Source organism: Macrobrachium rosenbergii, chromosome 14 (assembly GCF_040412425.1).
Source record: "Macrobrachium rosenbergii isolate ZJJX-2024 chromosome 14, ASM4041242v1, whole genome shotgun sequence".
Classification (NCBI taxonomy): Eukaryota; Metazoa; Arthropoda; class Malacostraca; order Decapoda; family Palaemonidae; genus Macrobrachium; species Macrobrachium rosenbergii.
In genome coordinates, this window is record NC_089754.1 from 3885681 (window position 1) to 3906603 (window position 20923).

Below are 20923 nucleotides of genomic sequence, written 5' to 3' on the forward strand. Positions count from 1 at the left end.
ATTTACGTATTTAGCAGTGGTACTTGTGAAGCACTCAACCAAAGCTATTTTCCAAGTTGTCAAGCATAAATTTCAGATGCTTCATACCAGCGGGCAATATCAGCAAAACATTTCTGTTTAAGAAGAAATGAATGCAGCTGTGTTATATTGACTTTTATTCATGAAGCTAATATTTCCTTATGAAATATTAGAACAAAATTAAAGCTGCAGATATTTCCCCAAAATAAAGGACATCCTGACAGTTAGATTAGTTGAGGTCCTACGCAACTCTGGGCAGCAACATCAGCTTAGCAATGTCCCTCCATGCAGTGTATTACGGCGCTTTGGTGTTATAATATTTTTTCGACGATAAGTCCCATAACAAAATCTCATATTTCCCAGTTCATTCCTACTCCCATACCGAAATCTGGTTCGTAGCTTCCGGCATAGTAGTCGGAACGTCTTCTCCAGAGCCATCTTTTCATAATTAAATTCCCTTAACATTATATATTCGTGAAATTTCAGCTGCCTTAGGGGCCACACCCGCTGACGCCCTTCTGACCTACTTACTTCTTTTTTGTATATCAGAAATGGAATGGTAAAAATAGGTACGTTACTAATAGTATTACATCCATTATTATCAGTGTCAAATGATAAGGCATATAATATGAACAATTAAAGTTAATAATAATAATAATAATAATAATAATAATAATAATAATAATAATAATAATAATAATAATAATAATAATAACACTTTACATTACCAGTACTTTTTTCATACTAATGAAAACATTTAAAAAATTACTAAAATTATCGAATGACAGTCAAGCTACATACACATATTTAAGCTCTGTTTAATTGTCCAAGATTTCCGTACATATATGAACGGCTACGACATTTATTGGCTTTAAAATGTTTGTAACTTTTAAATAAGTTCTTACACAGTTCTTACATACCAATAATGTAAAAGTCAAGTGAGTTTCTCTCTCTGTCAGATCATATTAAGGTTACATGTTAAATTTTAAATGCTCAGACGTAAAGTAGCATCTCTTGCCTCTGCACTCATCAGATTATGCAACATCACTCATACTTTATCGTTGATACCTTAAAACGTAAGCATCGATATAAGTGCTGAACTATAGTGACTCTTATTATCATCACTTTACAGTAATGGCCTACAGGTCCGCTTAAATAAAAAAATAAATGAATAAAAGCCAATGTGATTCCCTCTGATGACATGTTTCTAGGAAAAAATATCTTGTCACTTCTAAGTCTCAGTATTCGAGTCTGTCTTTATTCAGCTGTGGCTAATCACGAATGTTATTTTATTTCAGCAAACGTATACTCTACTGAGGTGACTTCCAAAAGAAGTCCTCCTTGGCAAATGCGTAGCTGGAAAATAACCACGGTGGAAAGTTGCAAATTTCATCTGAAAACCATAGCTGTACAAATTTGTTCAAAGGAGATATCCTTGAGCCTAATCACTGACTTTTGCAAAGTAAACTTTGCCACCTTAAATTGCGACATCTGTATTAATGCAAACTGTCATATTTAGTTTCCACAGTTCCTGATTCTTCATAATAATTAAACGAAATTACTTGCATATTCCGAAATGTTTTACGTTTTGCCACATGGCATTCGTGGTTTAGGGCATTTTCAAGATTCATGTCACAGTTTCACCTAAAATATTATGTCCTTAAAACTCTGACATTTCAGCTCTATTGTTTTAGTCACACTTTCCACCGGGTTACGTTTCCTTATGCTTACTGGTGGAACAATTTGCAACTAAAGACTCACTAATGTAGTTCTAAGATAACGATGTAAAATTAAGTAAGAAAGCCGTATGTAGTTATCCATGGAAAAAAGTTTAACATAGGTCATTTCACTGGCAGGCATATATTCATCTGAATAAAGAAACTTATGTTAGAATGATTTTCATAAATTCAAGGTTTCCAAATTCTGATTAGCGGCTTTCATAACAATTTCCATATATTACATTGAAACTTCATAAAGGTCAAGAGTCGGTCGACACGAGTCCAAAATAATCGAGTCTATGGCCCTATTAAAACATATACAGTAAATGTCAAAGCCATTGTCAAAATAAACTTCCGTTGATAATGGGCCGATATCCAGTTCCCTGTCACCTGTCGGATATCCGATGTAAATACAAAGTTGTTTGGTCACATTGCTATTGAATCTAAAGGGCAGAATTAACAAAGGTTTGATGACAAATGTTTTTAACTGACGCAGACCTGAAGTTCTGAGAATTAAGATATACAGATGTACGAACACTTATTATAATGTCTGGTATTACTTCCTTTCTAAACAGACACACAGACACACACACACACACACACACACACATACAGAGACTTGAATACTTAAAATCAGTTGGTTGTGTGTCCAACTTAAGTCATTCCAGTAATGAGACTTCTTTCCCCTTAACTAATAGGGGTTAATTCACTTACATGAAACAGAAACAGGACAAGATCTAATCAAGTGTTACATCATCATCATTTATGAAAATTTGTTGCATGAAACGGCTTTTACCTTATGGATGCAAAAGCAACTACAGAATTAAAAAAGACAAATACCTTTCCCGAAGGGAAATGCATCTTAAATTTTGAAGCTCATAAAGACGGCACCTTCAGGTTCCTTTTCATCCTCTTATAATGGGATCATAGGCAAAACCACCGCACAATTAATACTGTCTTTAAACTCTCTCACTAATATTATAGATGCTTTTCACGCTTCATGAAGATAAAGACTTTCTCAATTACGGCTATACGTGACCTCTGATCTTTCGTTTTCTGTTTCCATTATCGCTTCTGTCCACAACGAATCGACAAATACTCAAGCTTCCTCGTCTGTTTCAATATAATATGTGGAAATTGTTATGAAAGCCGCTGTTCAAAATCTGAAAACCTTGAATTCATGAATAGGTTTCTGTATTCAGGTGATATGTGCCACTGAAATGACTTAGGTTAAAATCTGTCATGGATAACTATATACGACGTTTTTTTTTTTTTTATGTTCGCCTTTGTAATAACAAAACCAACCCCGTTCTTTTCTGTAGTTACAAATGTTCTTTCTCCATCTGGTGACTTCCGATCCAAATTCTGAGCGTCACGATTTGAGGCACTTAATTTCTAAATACTCAAATTCTCTTTGTGTATCTTGATGCCTTTCGCTCTTCTTTTTCCATCCATCTGTTATTCGTTTTTACTCCGTGTTATCCGTTATTCCTTTATCCTTTATCCTAAGTCTAATTCGTAAAAGTCAACAACATCCGTGACTTCTACGATAAAAGTTAGTGACTTTCATCGTTAAGTACCTGCCACCTACTAGTGTAAATCAACATATCAACTTGCGCAGTTACTGTATTGATTAACAAGCATGAATTCTCAGCAATAATTCAACAATGTCTACAAATTTCTCTTTACTCCAAGCATTTCAAATATGCTGATTAGGCTTACACAAACACATACATAAATGCACCCTCTTTATTTAAATTTGCCCGCAGAAGCTATAGCATGACGGCAATATATTTAGAAACTCATTTCGGTTATTCTGCCTTTTAGAATCTATATTCATAATAATTTTTGCGCAAATATTACCTTTTATGGTTATTTTTAGATATTTTATTAGTTTAATATTACTTGTGCGGTCTCATTTTCTCACCAAGGTCCTTTTCTAAAGAGTTTTCGAGGATTTTAATGATCTCTAATTCCGTTTATTGCTGATGCCGTTTGGAGTAATAATTATAGCAAAATGCATAAGCACGTAAGTACACACGCGCGCGCAGAGAGAGAGAGAGAGAGAGAGAGAGAGAGAGAGAGAGAGAGAGGGTGGAGATGGGTGTTTTGAAATATTACGGCTGCTGAAACTAGCACTGCCGCAGTCGTTGGCAATAACACCATCATTATACTTGGATTCACATATGAGGAGAGAGAGAGAGAGAGAGAGAGAGAGAGAGAGAGAGAGAGAGAGAGCATAATTTCTTTCTTCTCATTTCTCAAGAGACTGCCTCACAAGGCATTTTTATTTTTATGTTATGTTTGCTTTTTTCCCAATATACTATTTGTAGATCAAAAACAAATTTTATCTTTCAAGCAAACATTCGATTAAACCAGATTTCGAACATTTTTACGTTGGCATACGGATACTTCTTTGTTTCACCACTGAACTATTCAGAATATATCGTTTTTGATAACTGTAGCAGACAGTTTATTGTTAATTGTAACTATTGATGATCCTATTGTCCCTCTGACTTATTTATCTATTCAGTAATTTATATTTTTATTTTATGATTTTGTATATAGTGAAAATTCTCTGCATCGAATTAAACTCTGAAGATTTGCATTTAAAGTATTATGAACGGAGGGCTCAGATCGCCATAATCTGTCATGTGCTTAGAGGCGAATCTCTCGCAGCAAGTTTGCTCATTTTAAACTCTTAGAGAAACTTGGTCTGCCGTTTGCTCTACTTCACAAAAGGTTATCCACAGAGGGCAAGAAAAAAGAATGAGGGCTTTTTTTTCAAAAGCCTTATGATCCTCCTCCTGTCATCTAAGTTTCTTATCTCATTCGGCGAGGAAATAAAAAACTTTTAGCCTTTTGCCCGTCAACTCTTCTTATCATGTGTCAGAAATGTTCTCTCTCTCAAGGCTGTGAGATTTTGAAGGTTAGTGGTAAGGAACGGAGGGGAAGGGGCTAGACAGAGGAATTATCCCACTATGTTAGATCCCTTTTCTTCCACTCTATTCAGAACATTGACCAAAAGCTGTATGAGAAGTTATTCTTCTTCATTTGATTTCTTTGTTAGAATCTTTCTTGCAAATTGTTTTTTTCAATCGTATTGGTTCTTTTCTGTCATATGCTTTGTTTCTTTCTTTTAGTTGATTCATCTTACTGTTTCTCATAACTTTCATACATATTGCCTAAACTGAGAGAGATATTTTTCGAAATACGTTTACTCATAATGCAGACTATCACTGCGCATTATTATTACATTATATTTTTCTTAATTTTCCAGTCTCATTTTCCTCCATTTTATATCTAAAATAGCAGCATATATATATATATATATATATATATATATATATATATATATATATATATATATATATATATATATATATATATTATACACACATACATAATATCATCACACATTATGTATATATACAGTATATATGTATATATGCACATGCTACCACTGATATTTTCCTTTCCTCTTCCTTTCCTTGGAGTGAACGGTCTAGAAACAAAAGTGGTTTCTCCGATTTCTGAGAAAGCCTTTAGGATGAGGCTGCTTAGTCCTGAGTGCCAGTAATTTTCTGATGACTTCTTCCCGTTTCCAGGTCGTTCCGTAATCTTCTCTGCGGGACTTCAGGGAATCTTGGCTCAGTCGTCTTGATATCTATAGTCGTTTAAAAGTATGGTATAAGGCCTTGCTAAGACAAACTTTCTACTGGTTTTACTTCTTCTATATCAAAACTTCTTTATTTCATCGCCTTTTTTTTTATTATTGTCGACGCCACAATATATGCCCCTTTGCTTATCTCTTCTGTTGCAGCGTAGAATTCCTCTCTAGAACTTTCACTTCCTGTCTTCTTTATCAGTGACCTTCTGCAGAGTATCTCTTCCATCAATCCTGCTTTTGCCGATGAGGAAGCACTTTCGTAATCTGCACTTCATCTAGTGTTGATTTCGTCGTCCATTAATCCTCATCCGTGATTTTCTAGGAATTGGGTCTCATAACGCAATCAAGTTCATTGCCTTTCTCTGACGCAAATAGTTCTATTCATGCATCCTCCTGTGAGTCTTATTTTCTTTTGAGGGGATGGGCAACCCCAGAGATTAAATGGCTCAAAATGCTACATTCCAGTTTAGAAACAGGTTTCCTTTTTTCGTATGCTCACGGTTTTTCCACTCTTCCAGATTTTAGAAAATAATGTTACCTTAAGCGACCATTTTTGCAACGTTCTCCTATGGGCGGTATCTTTTTTTTTCATCCTTTTCATATTTCAGCTGACTGATAACCAGCTTTATCTTATCTGTCAATACCCATTTGGTCTACTACAAACAGCTTCTCTGTCAGCTATCTACAGCTACCTTTTCTGCTGGGGCTACAAAGGAGAGAGTCCTATTTGAGGGCAGCGTCGCATACCCAAGTCAAAGCATTACATCAATACTTTTAGTCTATGGAAATCAGTAGTCCCAGAGTGCAGGTTCAATGATAGTTGTAATCTATCTACTACCAAATCCTTGAACCCTCTTCCTGTTTAGGTCCCCTCATAGAGTTAAGACCGCTTTTATCATCCCCAAACTTTTCATCGCTTTTTTAAGGACCGGGTCAGATGAGAGTATTGAGACTGTAATGATACCCCTTGTACAAGCACAGACACACTCTCCAGAAAGATATACACACACACACATATATATATATACATATGCATGAAACTAAATATTTTAGATGATGTTGTTACACTCATTCTTTTTTTATCAGCTGTTGCATTCTACTTAAGTTCCAATGCTTATGTCAACAGATTATACTCACACACAAACGCATGTGACACAAACACACACACACCACAGACATATATATATATATATGTGTGTGTGTGTGTGTATAATATATATATATATATATATATATATATATATATATATATATATATTGTGTATAAGTGTATATATAATATATATATACATATTATATATATTTATACACATACACACTATATATATCTATATATATATATATATATATATATATATATATATATATATATATATATATATATATATATGTGTGTGTGTGTGTGTGTGTGTGTGTGTGTGTCGTGTGTGCAAGTGTGTGTGTCAATATTGTCATCTGACAGAGTCCTTACAAGAACAAGTAAAGGATGAGGGATGATAAAGAGGTTTCAACTGTTTATGAGATACATCTGCATCTTGGAGGGAAGAAAATAAGAACAGTAGAAAAGACTGTGGAGGGGAGGCATCTATCATTGATCCTAGTTCTCCCGCAGGACTACGCCAATAGGAAAGGAATACAAACAGGTAGAACAAAATAATGTTAGTCTCTAATATCTGGGAAGAAAACTGATGTTTAATATGAATAATAAAAACTTATTTCTTAGCGAGAATTATGAAGAAATAAATATGTATAAGATAAGTATACAGCATTTTTACCTGACGTCCAGTGTGGTACCTTCATATTGAAAGCACCTGCAGTATGTCAAGGCTTAACTGGAATAGCGTAAACGTATCTTAAGTATAATCCTGATTTACGTTGACTTATAAAGAAGTCGAGTTCATCAAAAACTTCCCCGCTTTAAAATCCTCGATCTTCAGTCTGTAGCGCGCGTGCATGTTTGCGTAAAGTATGATTTTGTTTGTTTATCTAACCAAGATCCTCTTGTTAAAAAAACTTTTGTCTTTGAAAATATTCTCAGATTATTTGTTAGAATTTATGCCTTTTCTTAATTCAAAATTGACGAGTATGGGTATATAGGAGTCATGAATCATACATAATTTTAGATTGACGAAAAATTGGGTTCTATACTGTTTCCAAGACAGTCTCACCAACTAAAGTACCATAGTTCATAAGTCACCGAAACAATTAAAATGTACTTAATCTGTTATGATAGCGGGGTGAATAATAGCAATAGTGGAATTATATATATCATTACAACAGACGATCAAACTCATGACAGAATAAAAATTATATAACTGCAAACTACAGAAATTAGTTGAATGCAGGTGATTTTTCGACATTTCTTCGAAGGTGTTTCCACACTATGAATCTTTCAGCTTTAAATCTATTACATGCGCTACTTTAAACAAGAAACCGACAACATCTCTGATGCCGCCAGTTTACGTTTCAACATAACCCTAATTGTTCACTAATAATGAATTTATTTCAATGCTTCTGTCAGTGCTGACTTAAGCCTGTCTGCCATGCCGTACATCCAATAAAAATTCTAGCATTTTATACATTCCTTTCTCTCTCTTTCAATCATTGCTCTCTGTCTCTCTCTTTCTCCTAATATACACTAATCAATCACTGATTATTAATATCATAGTAAAAATGTCTGTTTCTCTCTCTCTCTCTCTCTCTCTCTCTTACAAACACAGTTCACGAATAGGTCATCCTCTTTAAGATCTTAAATTTTCGAACGTTTGAAGCTACATGATAGACCACACCGGTTTCATAACACAACTGCAAACGCACTCTCGCTCTGCTCTCCTCCTACGCTCATCAAATATTCATTACTTCCATTTCATAGGATTGTTCTTGACACTCGCTAAGCTAGGTTTTATAAAAATTATTTTCATATCTGAAATTCATTAAAATTATGTTATCTCTTATAATAATAATAATAATAATACTTATCATTATTATTAAATTCCCTGGGACGAATTTTGGTTTCGTAAACAATATGAAATTTCATCTGCGAAGTCATAATGGTTATTCATAGTGAACTCTGACTCTACATTTTGATCTGAGTATACTTCTTAAGCTGGCTTTCATATTTTCACACTAAATGCAAAGACATCTACATAATATAACCTTTTTCCTAGAGTACTTACGAACAAAACTTTTATGGTTATACTAGAGAAAATGTCCGTAAAAAATTTGCAAATGTGTTGTGCTTGTTTTGTTAAATTTTTTATCAAAATTTTCTTTAAATTCTGATAAATAAGAAACAGATACGTTAAGTTACGATTGCATGTTCATGTTGCATAAATAACTCGGTCATTTTGTCAAATAAGACTGAATTTTAATTTTTAGTAGGACATTTGCACCACTGTGGCAGTTAAATGCGGAGCTCATTTCCCGTAGATTGTCTACGTTCTATAAGACTTAATCGATGAGCACATATTGCCTTCTAATTACTAAGATTATTGGTGCTCTTAAACCAGTGATTCTCAAACTAGGTGCCGTGGCACCCTGGGGTGCCACAGACAGTGCCTAGGGGTGCCGCAAGATTGTCTGATTTTTGTCATGGCTAGATCATCTCAATAAACATTTGTAAAAAAGAAAAAAAAAGTTTTCAGCAGTAGTCATGTAATTATTATCAGTGTGTCTACTCTAATCATGTTTATCTAATTCTTCTGATATGCTCTTTGTTTGTACAGTATATTTCTGCATGTTCTGTGTGCTGATTTTGGTCTGAGTAGGGATAATAGTTTTATTCATTAAATAAGAAGTTAATTCATGCGATACGGTGGGATGGTGAAGAAGGGGTGCCAAGGTAATGATTACTTAACAGAACCAACAGATTTGAAAATATGCTGATAAAAATGGCAAACTTGTTTATTCATAGAATGTAAAATCAACTGCTCTACCATACCGAAATTCTGTAATAGGAGCCATAATTATCTGCAATGATGTCTAAGTATAAAAACCAGGATTTTGACATTTTGCTAGTGATTTCAGAATTACATAGATATTTTCGGGTCATATTTTTGTTTATATAAGTGTGACGGGGTTTTAAGCATTCCGTCGAGATTAATTTGAACTTGATTACAGAAAACTGACTAATATTTCTAACCTTCCGCTCTCTCATTAACTATAACAAAAAGTATTCAACCTTTAAGGAGTTTATGTGAATACGAAAAGATAAGCAACCAACAACCACCTTTGAAAATTAACGCCCCTGTCTCCTTTTCAGAAGTGTTCAACTTTTCTCCGTCCATTTTAATACAACAACCTGAACATTAACTGACCTATTGAAGGGGTGACCAAATATAACAGACACGCCTCACTACTGCGACGTAAATGCAGTTAAAAAGATAACACGAACAAAACCAACTACTTTCTTTGATTTTTCTCTGAGACTCTTCCTATTTTTCTCTCTATCGCTCCAAAAAAGCAACATAATAACCATTTGTGGAAAAGGAAAACATGTCATGAATTCATCCTCCGCCAACTTCATAACAAAACTCGTTACTCAAATGGTGATCACATTCTTATCCCCTTGTTTTCGTGATGAATCGATGGGCCACTGTAAACCATTAAAGTTGGGATGGAAGTTTTATAGCGGATTCAGCGACCACCTCCTCCTCCCCGGACGACTCTCGTCTGTTCTACCAGCCATGATTTCGGGTGTGTGGGACTGAGACAACAAGCACTTTCACATCAGTATCTTGGAACTCAAGGAAGTTCTCTCCTGGCCCTCCAAGAGTTTATGATCGAGTGATGTGACACTCGGTGGTGCTGAGGACAATCCATAGTAGTGGCTACATCAGCAAGCAAGGAGGCTAGGTGTCTCTTCATCGCACCAGTTTACAATGCATGTGCACGAGTGGGTGGTAGCCCATCTGCTAGACTCCACAAAGCCAGATACATTCTAGGCAAGAGGAATGTAGTGAAGACAAGCTCAGTCAGCGGGGTCAAGTGATAGGGTCCCTTCATATGGATGTCGTGAAAAGGCTATTCAATCTTCTTGGGGCTCCCATCGATTGACCTGTTTGCCACCCACCACAACAGGAAGCTCCAGGTGTTTTGCTCCATCATCCCCAACCCATGAGCTGTAGCAGAAGATGCCTTCCAACACCCACGGGACAACCTGGATGCTTACGCCTTCCACCGCTCTGTTCGCTTTGTCTGGTGATCAACAGGGTAATGACTACTAGGAATTCAGAATGACACTAGTGGTTCCCAAATGGCCACATGCCGCATGGCAGCTCCGACTCAGCTCTGAGGCACTGAGAGAGATTCTCCCTGGCACAACCTCCTGTGCCAACCACACGTAGAATGGTACAACCAGTCAGTGGAGTTCTCTGCACTTCATGGCTGGGGACTATCCAGCATATCTTGCGAACAAGAGCTTTTTCACCGCATTGCAACAGAGATAAGTTCCCAGTTGTTAAGGCTATAGGTTGCTCAGGCCTGGCCTCCGACACCTGAGAGGCATGGATATCACCTCTTCGTTGGGGATCTCATTGCTAGTGAAGAGTTTTGAAAGGTCTTGCCCTCCCAGGGAACTCAGGACCCCTATGTGGGATTTGACTCTCGTACTCGGGAGCCTGACTCGTGCACCGTGACGAGCTCCCATAGAATTCATTGGTCAGACAGGGATCTGACCTCAAGACCATTTTTTTAGCAGTGCACGAGCTCCTACAAGAGTTGTCAGACAGGATCTGACTGTCAGGACCATTTTTCTTTTTAGCCCTGCATGGATGAAGAGAAAGAATCACTGGACTTTCCATGGAGGTGAAACACTAGAGGGATGAGATCGGTCACGCTCGGGATTTGTAGCAAAGATCAGAATCCATCAGTCCCTGATGCCAGATTGAATCCTTTACGATCCCCTCCCCAGAGTGACTTTGTTGCTAATGATCCTGTTAGAGTGCTGCTGTGCTATCTGACGAGGACTCACCATCTTCGGCCTGAGTGTTGACGACTCTCTGTTAGCACTGGCTCGACCTAGAAATAGGTGTCCAGGAACACTATCTCTTTCTGGCTTCATGGAGGCAATCAAACGGATGTACTCTGCACTGAAGCAGAGACCCCAGCACGCCCGGGCGTAGGCTCAAAGTCGGACATTGGTCTGACCTTAGCTGCTCAGGGAAGAATCTGTCTGTTCTCGTGTTCTGGCTGCTTATGTGGTCACACAGACCACTTTCACCTCCTCTTCTTCCTGTTGATATTGCCCACAAGTCCCTGGACACTTTTCCTTTGGGTCCTGTGGTAAGTGGTAGCTGGCAAGAACAAGTTGTGTAGCTTACCCGGCTCCTCTAAGAGGACGGGTAGCATCTCGCCTAATGTGTACGGTTGCGAAAGAGAGAGTGTGTGTTTGAGTGACTGGTCCTTCCCCTCCCTCTTCCTCCAATCCCAACCTCATGGGCAGAGGGATTTTTGAGCTGTCGCTAAGCTGGAACAGGCCTCATCGCAGGTGGGAGTTTTTATATAACTGAGCTCCTGTTCTTATTCTATGAATACATAGAAGCAAATTCTTTCCCTTCTAGCAAAGGAGTAGAGGCAGATACGTGATCCCATTGCTTGTACAGGCAGCACCCAGTATCGCAGGTTCGGCCTCACGGTGTGGCAATAACCGAAAATTGTCAACCAAAAATCGTGAGCAGAAGCGCTTGAGATCCTCAAATATCAGCACCGATAAATCAGAGATCAGTGCATAATAAATACTAAAATCCTGTTATTGTTATCACTAGACAAGCACCGTAAAACAGAATCTGTGATAAGTGGGGACTGCCTGTACATGGCCTTTTACCATTGTCCTGACACAAAAATTCAGCTCAGCATTTTCCTCGAATGATGCTGCTTTTATACCCATCTAAGCTGGAGAGTGCCTTAGTGAAGTCTGACAATTGAACATGTAGTTCCAGTACTTCTGTTCATTATGTCAGAGACACGGTCTTCCTGATCTCTCAACCAAGAAGACTTAGGTGTGGTGGAACTACCCATCAGTTCAGAGACTCCTACTCAGCCTCCTCCAAGAAATAAGTTCTTTCCTGACACTAAAGCACCAAGGGTTTGTATAGTATGTAGGAACAAATGACAGATTTTAAAAGTCATTTGTATTTTCCTAACTATACAAACCTGAGGTCTTTATAGTTAAATGCCCACCTCATACCACCTCTCAAGCTGACACCAAGCTTTCACTGGCTCCTGCACCCAGTCGCTTGATAGTTAACTACCATACCACCTTGTTAAAAGTATAATGGTTGTTTCCAGCTGCGCTGAAGGTAATTCCACATTAAAGACCCAAGGCTCAGTTAGGGAAAATACAAATTACTTTTAACATTTGTCATATTTGGGGGATGAACATACCAAAATCACAGTTGATGGATATTCATTTGTAGATTCTTCTGTAGAAGTCAAGGGCAAGCCAGAATATATTGATTGTGGTGAAGTTGATGTAAAATATACACGCCAGCCTATAAATTGTGAAGACCATACAAGTTCTGACATGGGATGTTGAAAGAAGAGGCTAGAGAAGACAATATACCACTGTCTTATTGCAACTGCTGATGATTCTCATAGTACTTATACAGAAGTATTTCATGAGAAATCATCTCATAATATTGATGAAAGAATGACAAAATGGATATTTATTTTACTGAAAACCAACATGGTGGGAAATCCAAAACTTAGTAGAATACAAAGCAATATTCTCACTCTGAGTCATCTCAGAATCCACATGAGAATCCATACTGAGAGAGACCATATCCCTACACTGAACACAGACACTTTACCACCTATATCATCTCAACACTGGCATGAGAATTCCTTCTGGAGAGAAACTATTCACTCTGTTTCATTTAAATGCATATGAGAACTCTTACAGAGAGAAAGAAACCATTTACTTGCCTCATATGTCAAAGAAGCTTTGCCCTTTCAAGATACCCTGAATCCACATGAGAATCCTACAAGAGAGAACCATTCATTTGCCCTTTATGTCCAAGAAGTTTTTCATTTGAAAGTCTCACACACTCAAAGTATGAAATCATCAGAGAAGCCATTCATTTGTTCTGAATGTCCAAAAGTTATACACTTTTTGAATAGCCTGAATTACACATGGAAATTCACACTGTGAGGCTTTTCACCAGCACTGAATGTCAAAAGGTTTTATCATTCTCCCTCTCGAAGTACATATGAGAACCCATACTGGAGAGAAGCAGCCATTCACTTATGCCAAAGGAGTTTCTCTCCATCCCATGTTCTCAAAAGGCACATGAAAACTCATACTAGATAGAAATTATTTATATGCACTGAGTGTCCAAGCAACTACCAATAGAAGCACCTCAAATGCAAATGCAGATCATATAAGAAAAAAGCCATTCTTCTTGTAAATAGATTTATAATACCTATGAAGGAAGATGCTGTTCATTTGATTGTCAAAATTAGAGTAAGTCTGGAATATGTGGTAAAGGCCGAAGCTGGTTGAATTGTCAGTCAACTCTGGCCCGAATAAATGTGTTGATTCCAAACAGAATCCAAGGATGCTGTTTTTTTTTCTTTGGAGACAAATTGTGTCCAAATGATCATTACTAGATATGTTTTTCCAGAGAATGCTTATTTTAGAGTTAAAAAGCACATATGTACTGTTAAATATAAATTATTAGAATTTCTATTGTATGTTTATTATCAATGGTGCTATTCAGAAGATGTTTTTCCTCAGATTTTATTTTTTCTGAGCATTCCAAACGAAGGAAAATTTCATCAGATCCCAAGTAGGATTCGGTATTGCACATAGAACATCCTGCGAAAATGGCAGCTGAAAAATAATCATTATCATTGTTGTTAATCAGAGAAGAGAAGGAGAATTTGGATATGTGACATACTGAACACAGATGAAGGCTCTTATTTGCAGATCCCAGATAGAAGTCAAAGCAGAACCAGAATTTTTCAATTACAAGAATTTGATGTGAACTGGTTATCCAATCTATTATGCGAGGACAGCTCTCTGCTGTGATGAAGAAAGCAGGAAAGAAGATTTGTATTGCAGAAGGAAATAGACATTTGGGTAGAAATAGAAGTATTTTTCAAAGAGAAGCAAATACGCTAGGAAACAAATAAGATGTGCTGAATGCCAAAGGACATTTTCGTGACATTAGTAACCTGAAACCCCACATGAGAACTCATACAGGAGAGAAACCTTATAGGATGCTCTGTATGCCAAAAGTTTTTCTTTCTCAGCCATCTCAAAACACACATGAGAACTCATACAGGAGAAACCATTCACTTGCTTTGTATGTCAAATGAGTTTTTCTCGTCAGGTTAGTCTCAAAAGACACTGATAACTCACAGGAGAAACCATTCACTTGCTCTATATATTAAATTTTTCTATCTCAGGTTGGTCTCAAAAGAGACTATAACCCATACAGGAGAAACCATTCACTTGCTCTCTGTATATCAAAGACGTTCTATCTCAGGTTAGTCTCAAAGCACACATGAGAACTCATACTGGAGAGAAACCTTATAGTTGCTCTGTATGTCAAAGAAGTTTTTCTGAAACAAGTGATCTGAAAAAACATATGAGAACTCATACAGGAGAGAAACCATATACTTGCTCCATATGTCAAAGAAGTTTTTCCCTTCAAAGTCATCTCAAAACACACATGAGAACACATACAAGGGAAAACCATTAATTTTCTCTTGTATGTCAAAGCAGTTTTTCTGAATCATGCAATCTCAAAAACACATGAGAACTAATATGAGAGAAACTGCCTATTGCTCTTTATATCAAAGAAGTTTTTCTTGGTTCAAGTCACTTCAAAACACACAAGAATTCATATTAGACAGAAACTGTATACTTGATCTTTTCCCAAGTAGTTTTTCTAATTCTGAAATTCTCAAAGTACACAGTGGAAATCATTGTAGAGAGGACATTCTCTGGTCCTGATGTAAAAAATATTAGACAATTTCAAATACGCTGAGATTACATATGAAAATTCATAGTACAGTTGACCCCCGGGATTCACTGGGGATAGGGACCACAACCAACCGCGAATCACTAAAATCTACGAATACTTGACACCCCTCTAGAAATGCTTATAACTGCCTATTTTAATAGTTCACAGAACAAAATCCCCCCTTATAACTGCCTGTTTTAATAGTTTTATCATAAAAAAATATACTGTATTTAGTTTTAAAAGTATGAATATACAGTAATTAGTGAATATTTCTCTTTGAAAAATTCTGCAAATAGGTGAATTTTCTGGCAATGATGTGGATATGATGTCTTCCACAGAAAATCGCACTGGTAAATCTACAAAATCTTGAACCACACATAGGCAGGGGTCCACCGTATTGGAGAGGCCAATCGTATGTGCGTTTCATGATTCGTGGACTCACCTGTTCGCGGATTTCTCTGTGGAACATATATATACATTATTCGCTGAAAATTCATCATTCATGTGTATATTTCACTGAGAAATATTCCCTAATTACTGTATTTTCATCTCATTTTCATGACTAAATGCACTTTTTGTGATAAAACTATTAATATACTCAGGTACCCAGGTAGTGCTCGAGTTATGATAATTCGCCTTACGATAATTCGATTTTGCAATGAGGTAAGCAGTTAATACTGATACAACAGTATTTATAAAATATTTTAAAAATTTCACGTAAGAGCAGCGTACAATCAGCAAGTGAGAGACCAAATTACAATAGACCAACTTTTTCCTCCATCTCTTTATCCTATATTGTAGTTAAAAAAAGTAAAAGAGAATGATAAAAGTATTGTTAATAATGTTATACACTTGCATAAATGTACAGCCATAAACAAACTGGAACGAGAAACTGTTGTTTTGCTTATAACTGAAAATCAGATAGCAACAGCTGCTTCTTTGTTACCAACCATCGCATAGTAAACCATTATCGTAGTTATAGTACAAATGACGTTAAGTAGAATGGGACTGATATATTTGTACATTATACCCTGATTCGGTATGGATAAAAGATTGGCAGGAAAATATACTGCTAAATCTTGTTGAAAGCAGTGTAGCTTAGCTGAGAAAGCAATGTTCAAGCTAAGCACGACTATAAATTATCGTGGCATCGGCAACATGATGAAACTCAACCATAATTAAAATTGGAGAGAAAGATAATAATCAAAATTACTGGGCATGAAAGAACACATTATCAGTTATTTTTACGCTTCGATAAATGATAAATACTTTAAAGCTCATATTACATGAATCAATTGAAAATAGCTAACTTAATCTCGCATTTTTTTTTTTACATGAAACAAATGTCTCCCAAAACGGTCATCTGTTAACGAAAATAGCTAAATTAAGTTCACAACGAGACATATTTAAGTTATATTTCGACTTAATGCACTTCGTATAATGGAAAATAACCTTGCCCCATATAAATAAAGTAGCTAGAGATTCATGTACGCTAACTAGAAGCAAAAAGTGCTCTGAAGTGAGCAACATGTGAAATAAACTTACAGCGAATTCCATTTCAAACCAAACATTGATCTCTAAGGATCACAATTTATAATACAAATCAATATAAGAATATATACAATATAAAAATGTAAAACAAGCACGCTGGGTGTTAAAGATTGATACAATGAGTTAAGGCATAACATTTTAAAAGATCCATGAAAAGCTGCATATTCATTATGTTGATGATTGTACAGTACATGTGAATATAGAGTACAGTATAATGTAGGTTAGACTACTGTATATGTATACGATATACCATATTGTAGGGTAAGCCACCTTATTTGTTATCCACCCTCTTTGTATTGAATTATCATAAGTCACTCTGCATGAACCTCCAGGATTAGCTGATATTAATAATTAGTATACCGTGTATGTATAGAGTATACTTATAGTGTAGGCTAGGCTACATATACAGTATGTATACATGGTACTGAATACCCTAGTGTAGGCTAGGGTGTATTCGAGATACGTTTTTTCCAATAAACAATGGTTATTTTGGAACCTAACCCCATCATAAGTAGGATAATACCTGTATAAGTATTTTTAGTCTTTTTTATGTGTGTTTGAACTATCAAAGTAGGCAGTTCTAAGTGTTTTCAGAAGGGTTCTAAGTATTCGTGGATTTTAGCTATTCATGCGGGGGTTGGTGTGATGCATCCCCGTGAATATGGGGGTTTACTGTATACCTTTTTGTCCTCAAAAACCTTAAGGAGAACCCATATTGGAGAGAAGCCATTCACGTTCCATGAATGCCAAAGGAATTATTTTGAATCGTGTCTTAAAAGGTGTGTGAAGATTTAAACAGAAAGAAGTCATATATATTGTATGTGCACTTGGTTCCCAAGAAGTTTTTTTTTTCATTAGATCCATCACAGAGTGAATGTGTTAACTCGGAAGAAAGATGTCATTCTTTCATACAGTGTTAAAATAGTATTCTCTTGCAGATTCATGACATGAGAACTCATAGGAGGACAGATATTGTCTTACACTGTAAAAGTATTTCCTTTGTCTTATAATCCCAAATCATTGGGTGGCTCTGAATGCCAAAATAGGGGTAGCTTTTTATATAAGCAACTACCAAGTAGCATTGCTATAGTTTTAATATTAACTGGCAGCCAGAATCTTTTAAATTCATGGTAGCGCTACTTTGTTTTGGTTAGGTGACTGACCCTGCCCAATGTCAGGGTAAGAGAGGAACTAGTCCAGCAGAAAGAGCTCAGTATGTTTCTGCCGGTTGATAGCTGTACTTCAGTCCTTAGCAGCATTGCATTTTTGGATTTCATTTCTCAGTTGGTCATAGTATACAACTGGTGAAGTATTCACTTTATGTAGCCTTTCGGCATATTTAGACAGTGTCTGGTTCATTTCAGACCCAGCTACTGAATTTGACTACAGTAATTTTGATCTTAGACATTCTAAGCTTTGTTGACTTTTGAATTTGTTGACCATGTCTGATTCTGGTTCCCAAGGTTTTTGGCATGGTAACAAGCACATTAGGATAACTAAAGCCTGTTATGACCCGGCATAATTTCAGCACATCTTAGGATAAATTTGTTCCTCGCCAGACTTCAATTTGTAAATGAATGTGAAATACTGATGTCAAATGTAAAACTTAGTCATTTATCAAAACTGGACAGAAACAAAAAGAGAAAGCTGTTGCTAGAGCCAATAGTAAAAAGGCATCGTTAGCTAGTCAGGTTCCTAAGTTTGTGTCTGAGAATGTTTCTCACCTTTATTCCCTCCTAATCCCAGTTCTCATCCTGTTCCACTATCTCCTCTCCTCATCCCCTTACTCCCAGTCCCGCACCACGCTTTTCAGCCTTGAGTCAAGAGTTAATAAGAAATTTGAGTGTTCTAGTGAATATCATGGAACAGATAGGCACTACAGTGAAATTCTTTTTATGCAGTGTAAAAGTACAGGAAGGTCAGGGAGGAGGTGGAATGCCTGTCCCACCGATTCCCTGTAGGCAAAGGTCCCTGGCAAACTCCCCTAAACCTGGGAGGAGCCAGATTGGTAGCCCAAAGGAGGTCGGTGTGGTCTGCCCACAGGCAGTCGCCCCGCAGTTGGTCCTGTTGCCACTTCCCAGGTCACGACAGAGCACCACTGCAAAGGCATCTCTATGGAAATGAGTCATCTTTCTTCTAGTCTTTCTTCAAGTGAGTCAAGTCCCAGACACCAATGGCGATTTAAAGAAGAAACTCATCCTTTGAAGAGACATGCTACTGATGTGTCTCTTTCTTCTGCAGTTCTAACAAAGAAGCCCAAGGAAACTTCTAGCAAAGCTGTCTTGCAGCTTTGGGGACAGTTCTGAACCTTTCTCCCAGGATCACATGGAGTTAGAGGGACAGCTGTCAACAGTTAAACGTCTAGTCCCTTCTCGCAAGCGCTCTTCTTCGGCTAGGATCGTGGACGAGCCCCCATCAGTGGCGCCACAGCGTTCTCCTGGAATTAGGAAAGTAACTGAGCAACCTTTAGCGCCTGAGCTTCCTGCTCCCACTAAGATTATTGACTTGGGACTCCCTCGTGCTTCTGAGCGCCCGTTAGCTTCTGTTCCCACTGAGCCCGAATCTGTTGTGTCCACGTTAAGACCTTTGGCGCCAGAGCATCTGTTGGTGCCAGAACACCCATCAGCGCCAGAGCGCCCACTGGAGCCAGAGCACCCAGTGGTGCCAGAGCTCTCCTTGACTTCGGAACGTCTTTTATTAGAATGTCTGGTTCTTTCCTAGCGCCCTTTGGCGCCCAAGCCTTTGTCTGTGCATGGCCACCAGTTGGCTCCTGAGCTTGTTTTGTCTTCTAAGTGCCTTATGTCTGCAGAGCCTACCCAGGCTCCTGTGCTCCCTGTTGCTTCTTTGTCTAAGCTCCTGACACCACCTGTTTTGGGGGTTTTCGATCCAGCCACTTCCCAGCTGCCCCTTCATCCTCAGTGTCTGGCTTCGGCTCAACAAGCTCCCACAGTAGTGGACCCTTCCTTTCTGTCCATTCAGCAGCAGTTAGATAATATTTTGGGGTTAATTAAGAAACCCACTTCAACACCTCAACCTCTTGCGGAGATGTCCCCATTTCTTCAGAGGAGGAAGAAGAAGTAGACCCTGTAACTCTGCCAACTGCTTATGCTTCGTTGCTAAGGTTTTTGTTGGCAACATATCCTAATTTCTTGTCACCTGCAGCTCCGGCTATCCTAATTTCTTCTTGCCTGCAGCTCTGGCTTCCCCAGCGTCTACATATTTAATGGACAACCAGGAAGTTAATTCCTTGAGACTTCCTAAGATGGTACTTTCGTCTTCTCTGCCAAGAAGGCCTTCAAAGGAGATATCTGTCTTACGCACATGGAGAGGCCCCGTCCCTGGGAGCTTCTGCCTCCTAACCGGGGGAAATTCTCCGGTCTGATAGACTCTTCCCGGAGGTCGGCTTTCAATTTTGTGAGGCTCCTGTTCTCAACTTTGGAGCTAGACCATTTGATCAAATACCTGTTTAAAGTTTTTGAGGTGCTTGCTTCTTTAGATTGGGCAGTGGGTGCCCATGCCATAAGACCAAGGATTGTCTCATGTCCCGAGGACTACACCTCCTCAGATATTTTGGGTGTTATCTCTTGTCTCGACATGTGTATATATGACGGATCTTCTGAGCTGGCTTCCTTTTGCTATAAATATTTTAAAGAAAAGGAGCTGTGGTGTTCTTATACCACTATAGGTGTGACCCTTTCACAGAAGTCTGCTCTTCTTTATTCCCCTCCTGATAAACATTTGTCCCCACAGGCTACAGTTCTTCAGATTTCTTCTGACCTTCAGAAGAAATCAACTCGGACCTCCTTGCTCAGTCTGCGAAGCGCCCTAGAGAAACTCGAACATTCTCCTCTAGAACGGTTTCCCCTTATGTGGTAGGGGCAGGCAAAGAGGCTTTCCCAGACTGCATGCTAATGCCTGGTTCGCCTCTCGAACAGTCAAGAAATCCTCCTCTAAAGTTCCCTTACGTAAGTGAGACCCGTCTCTCTGTATGCCAGTAG

The 20923-nt window shown here is 37.8% G+C and overlaps 1 protein-coding gene across 1 annotated transcript in view; it reads right to left on the bottom strand.

The window, feature by feature from the left end:
• Positions 1–20923, bottom strand: part of Fibp (acidic fibroblast growth factor intracellular-binding protein) — a 657671-nt gene that overhangs the window by 367598 nt on the left and 269150 nt on the right. The window contains 3 exon segments of the mRNA XM_067115847.1: positions 870–887; positions 20373–20412; positions 20761–20772. Coding sequence (XP_066971948.1) covers positions 870–887; positions 20373–20412; positions 20761–20772 — 70 coding nt within the window.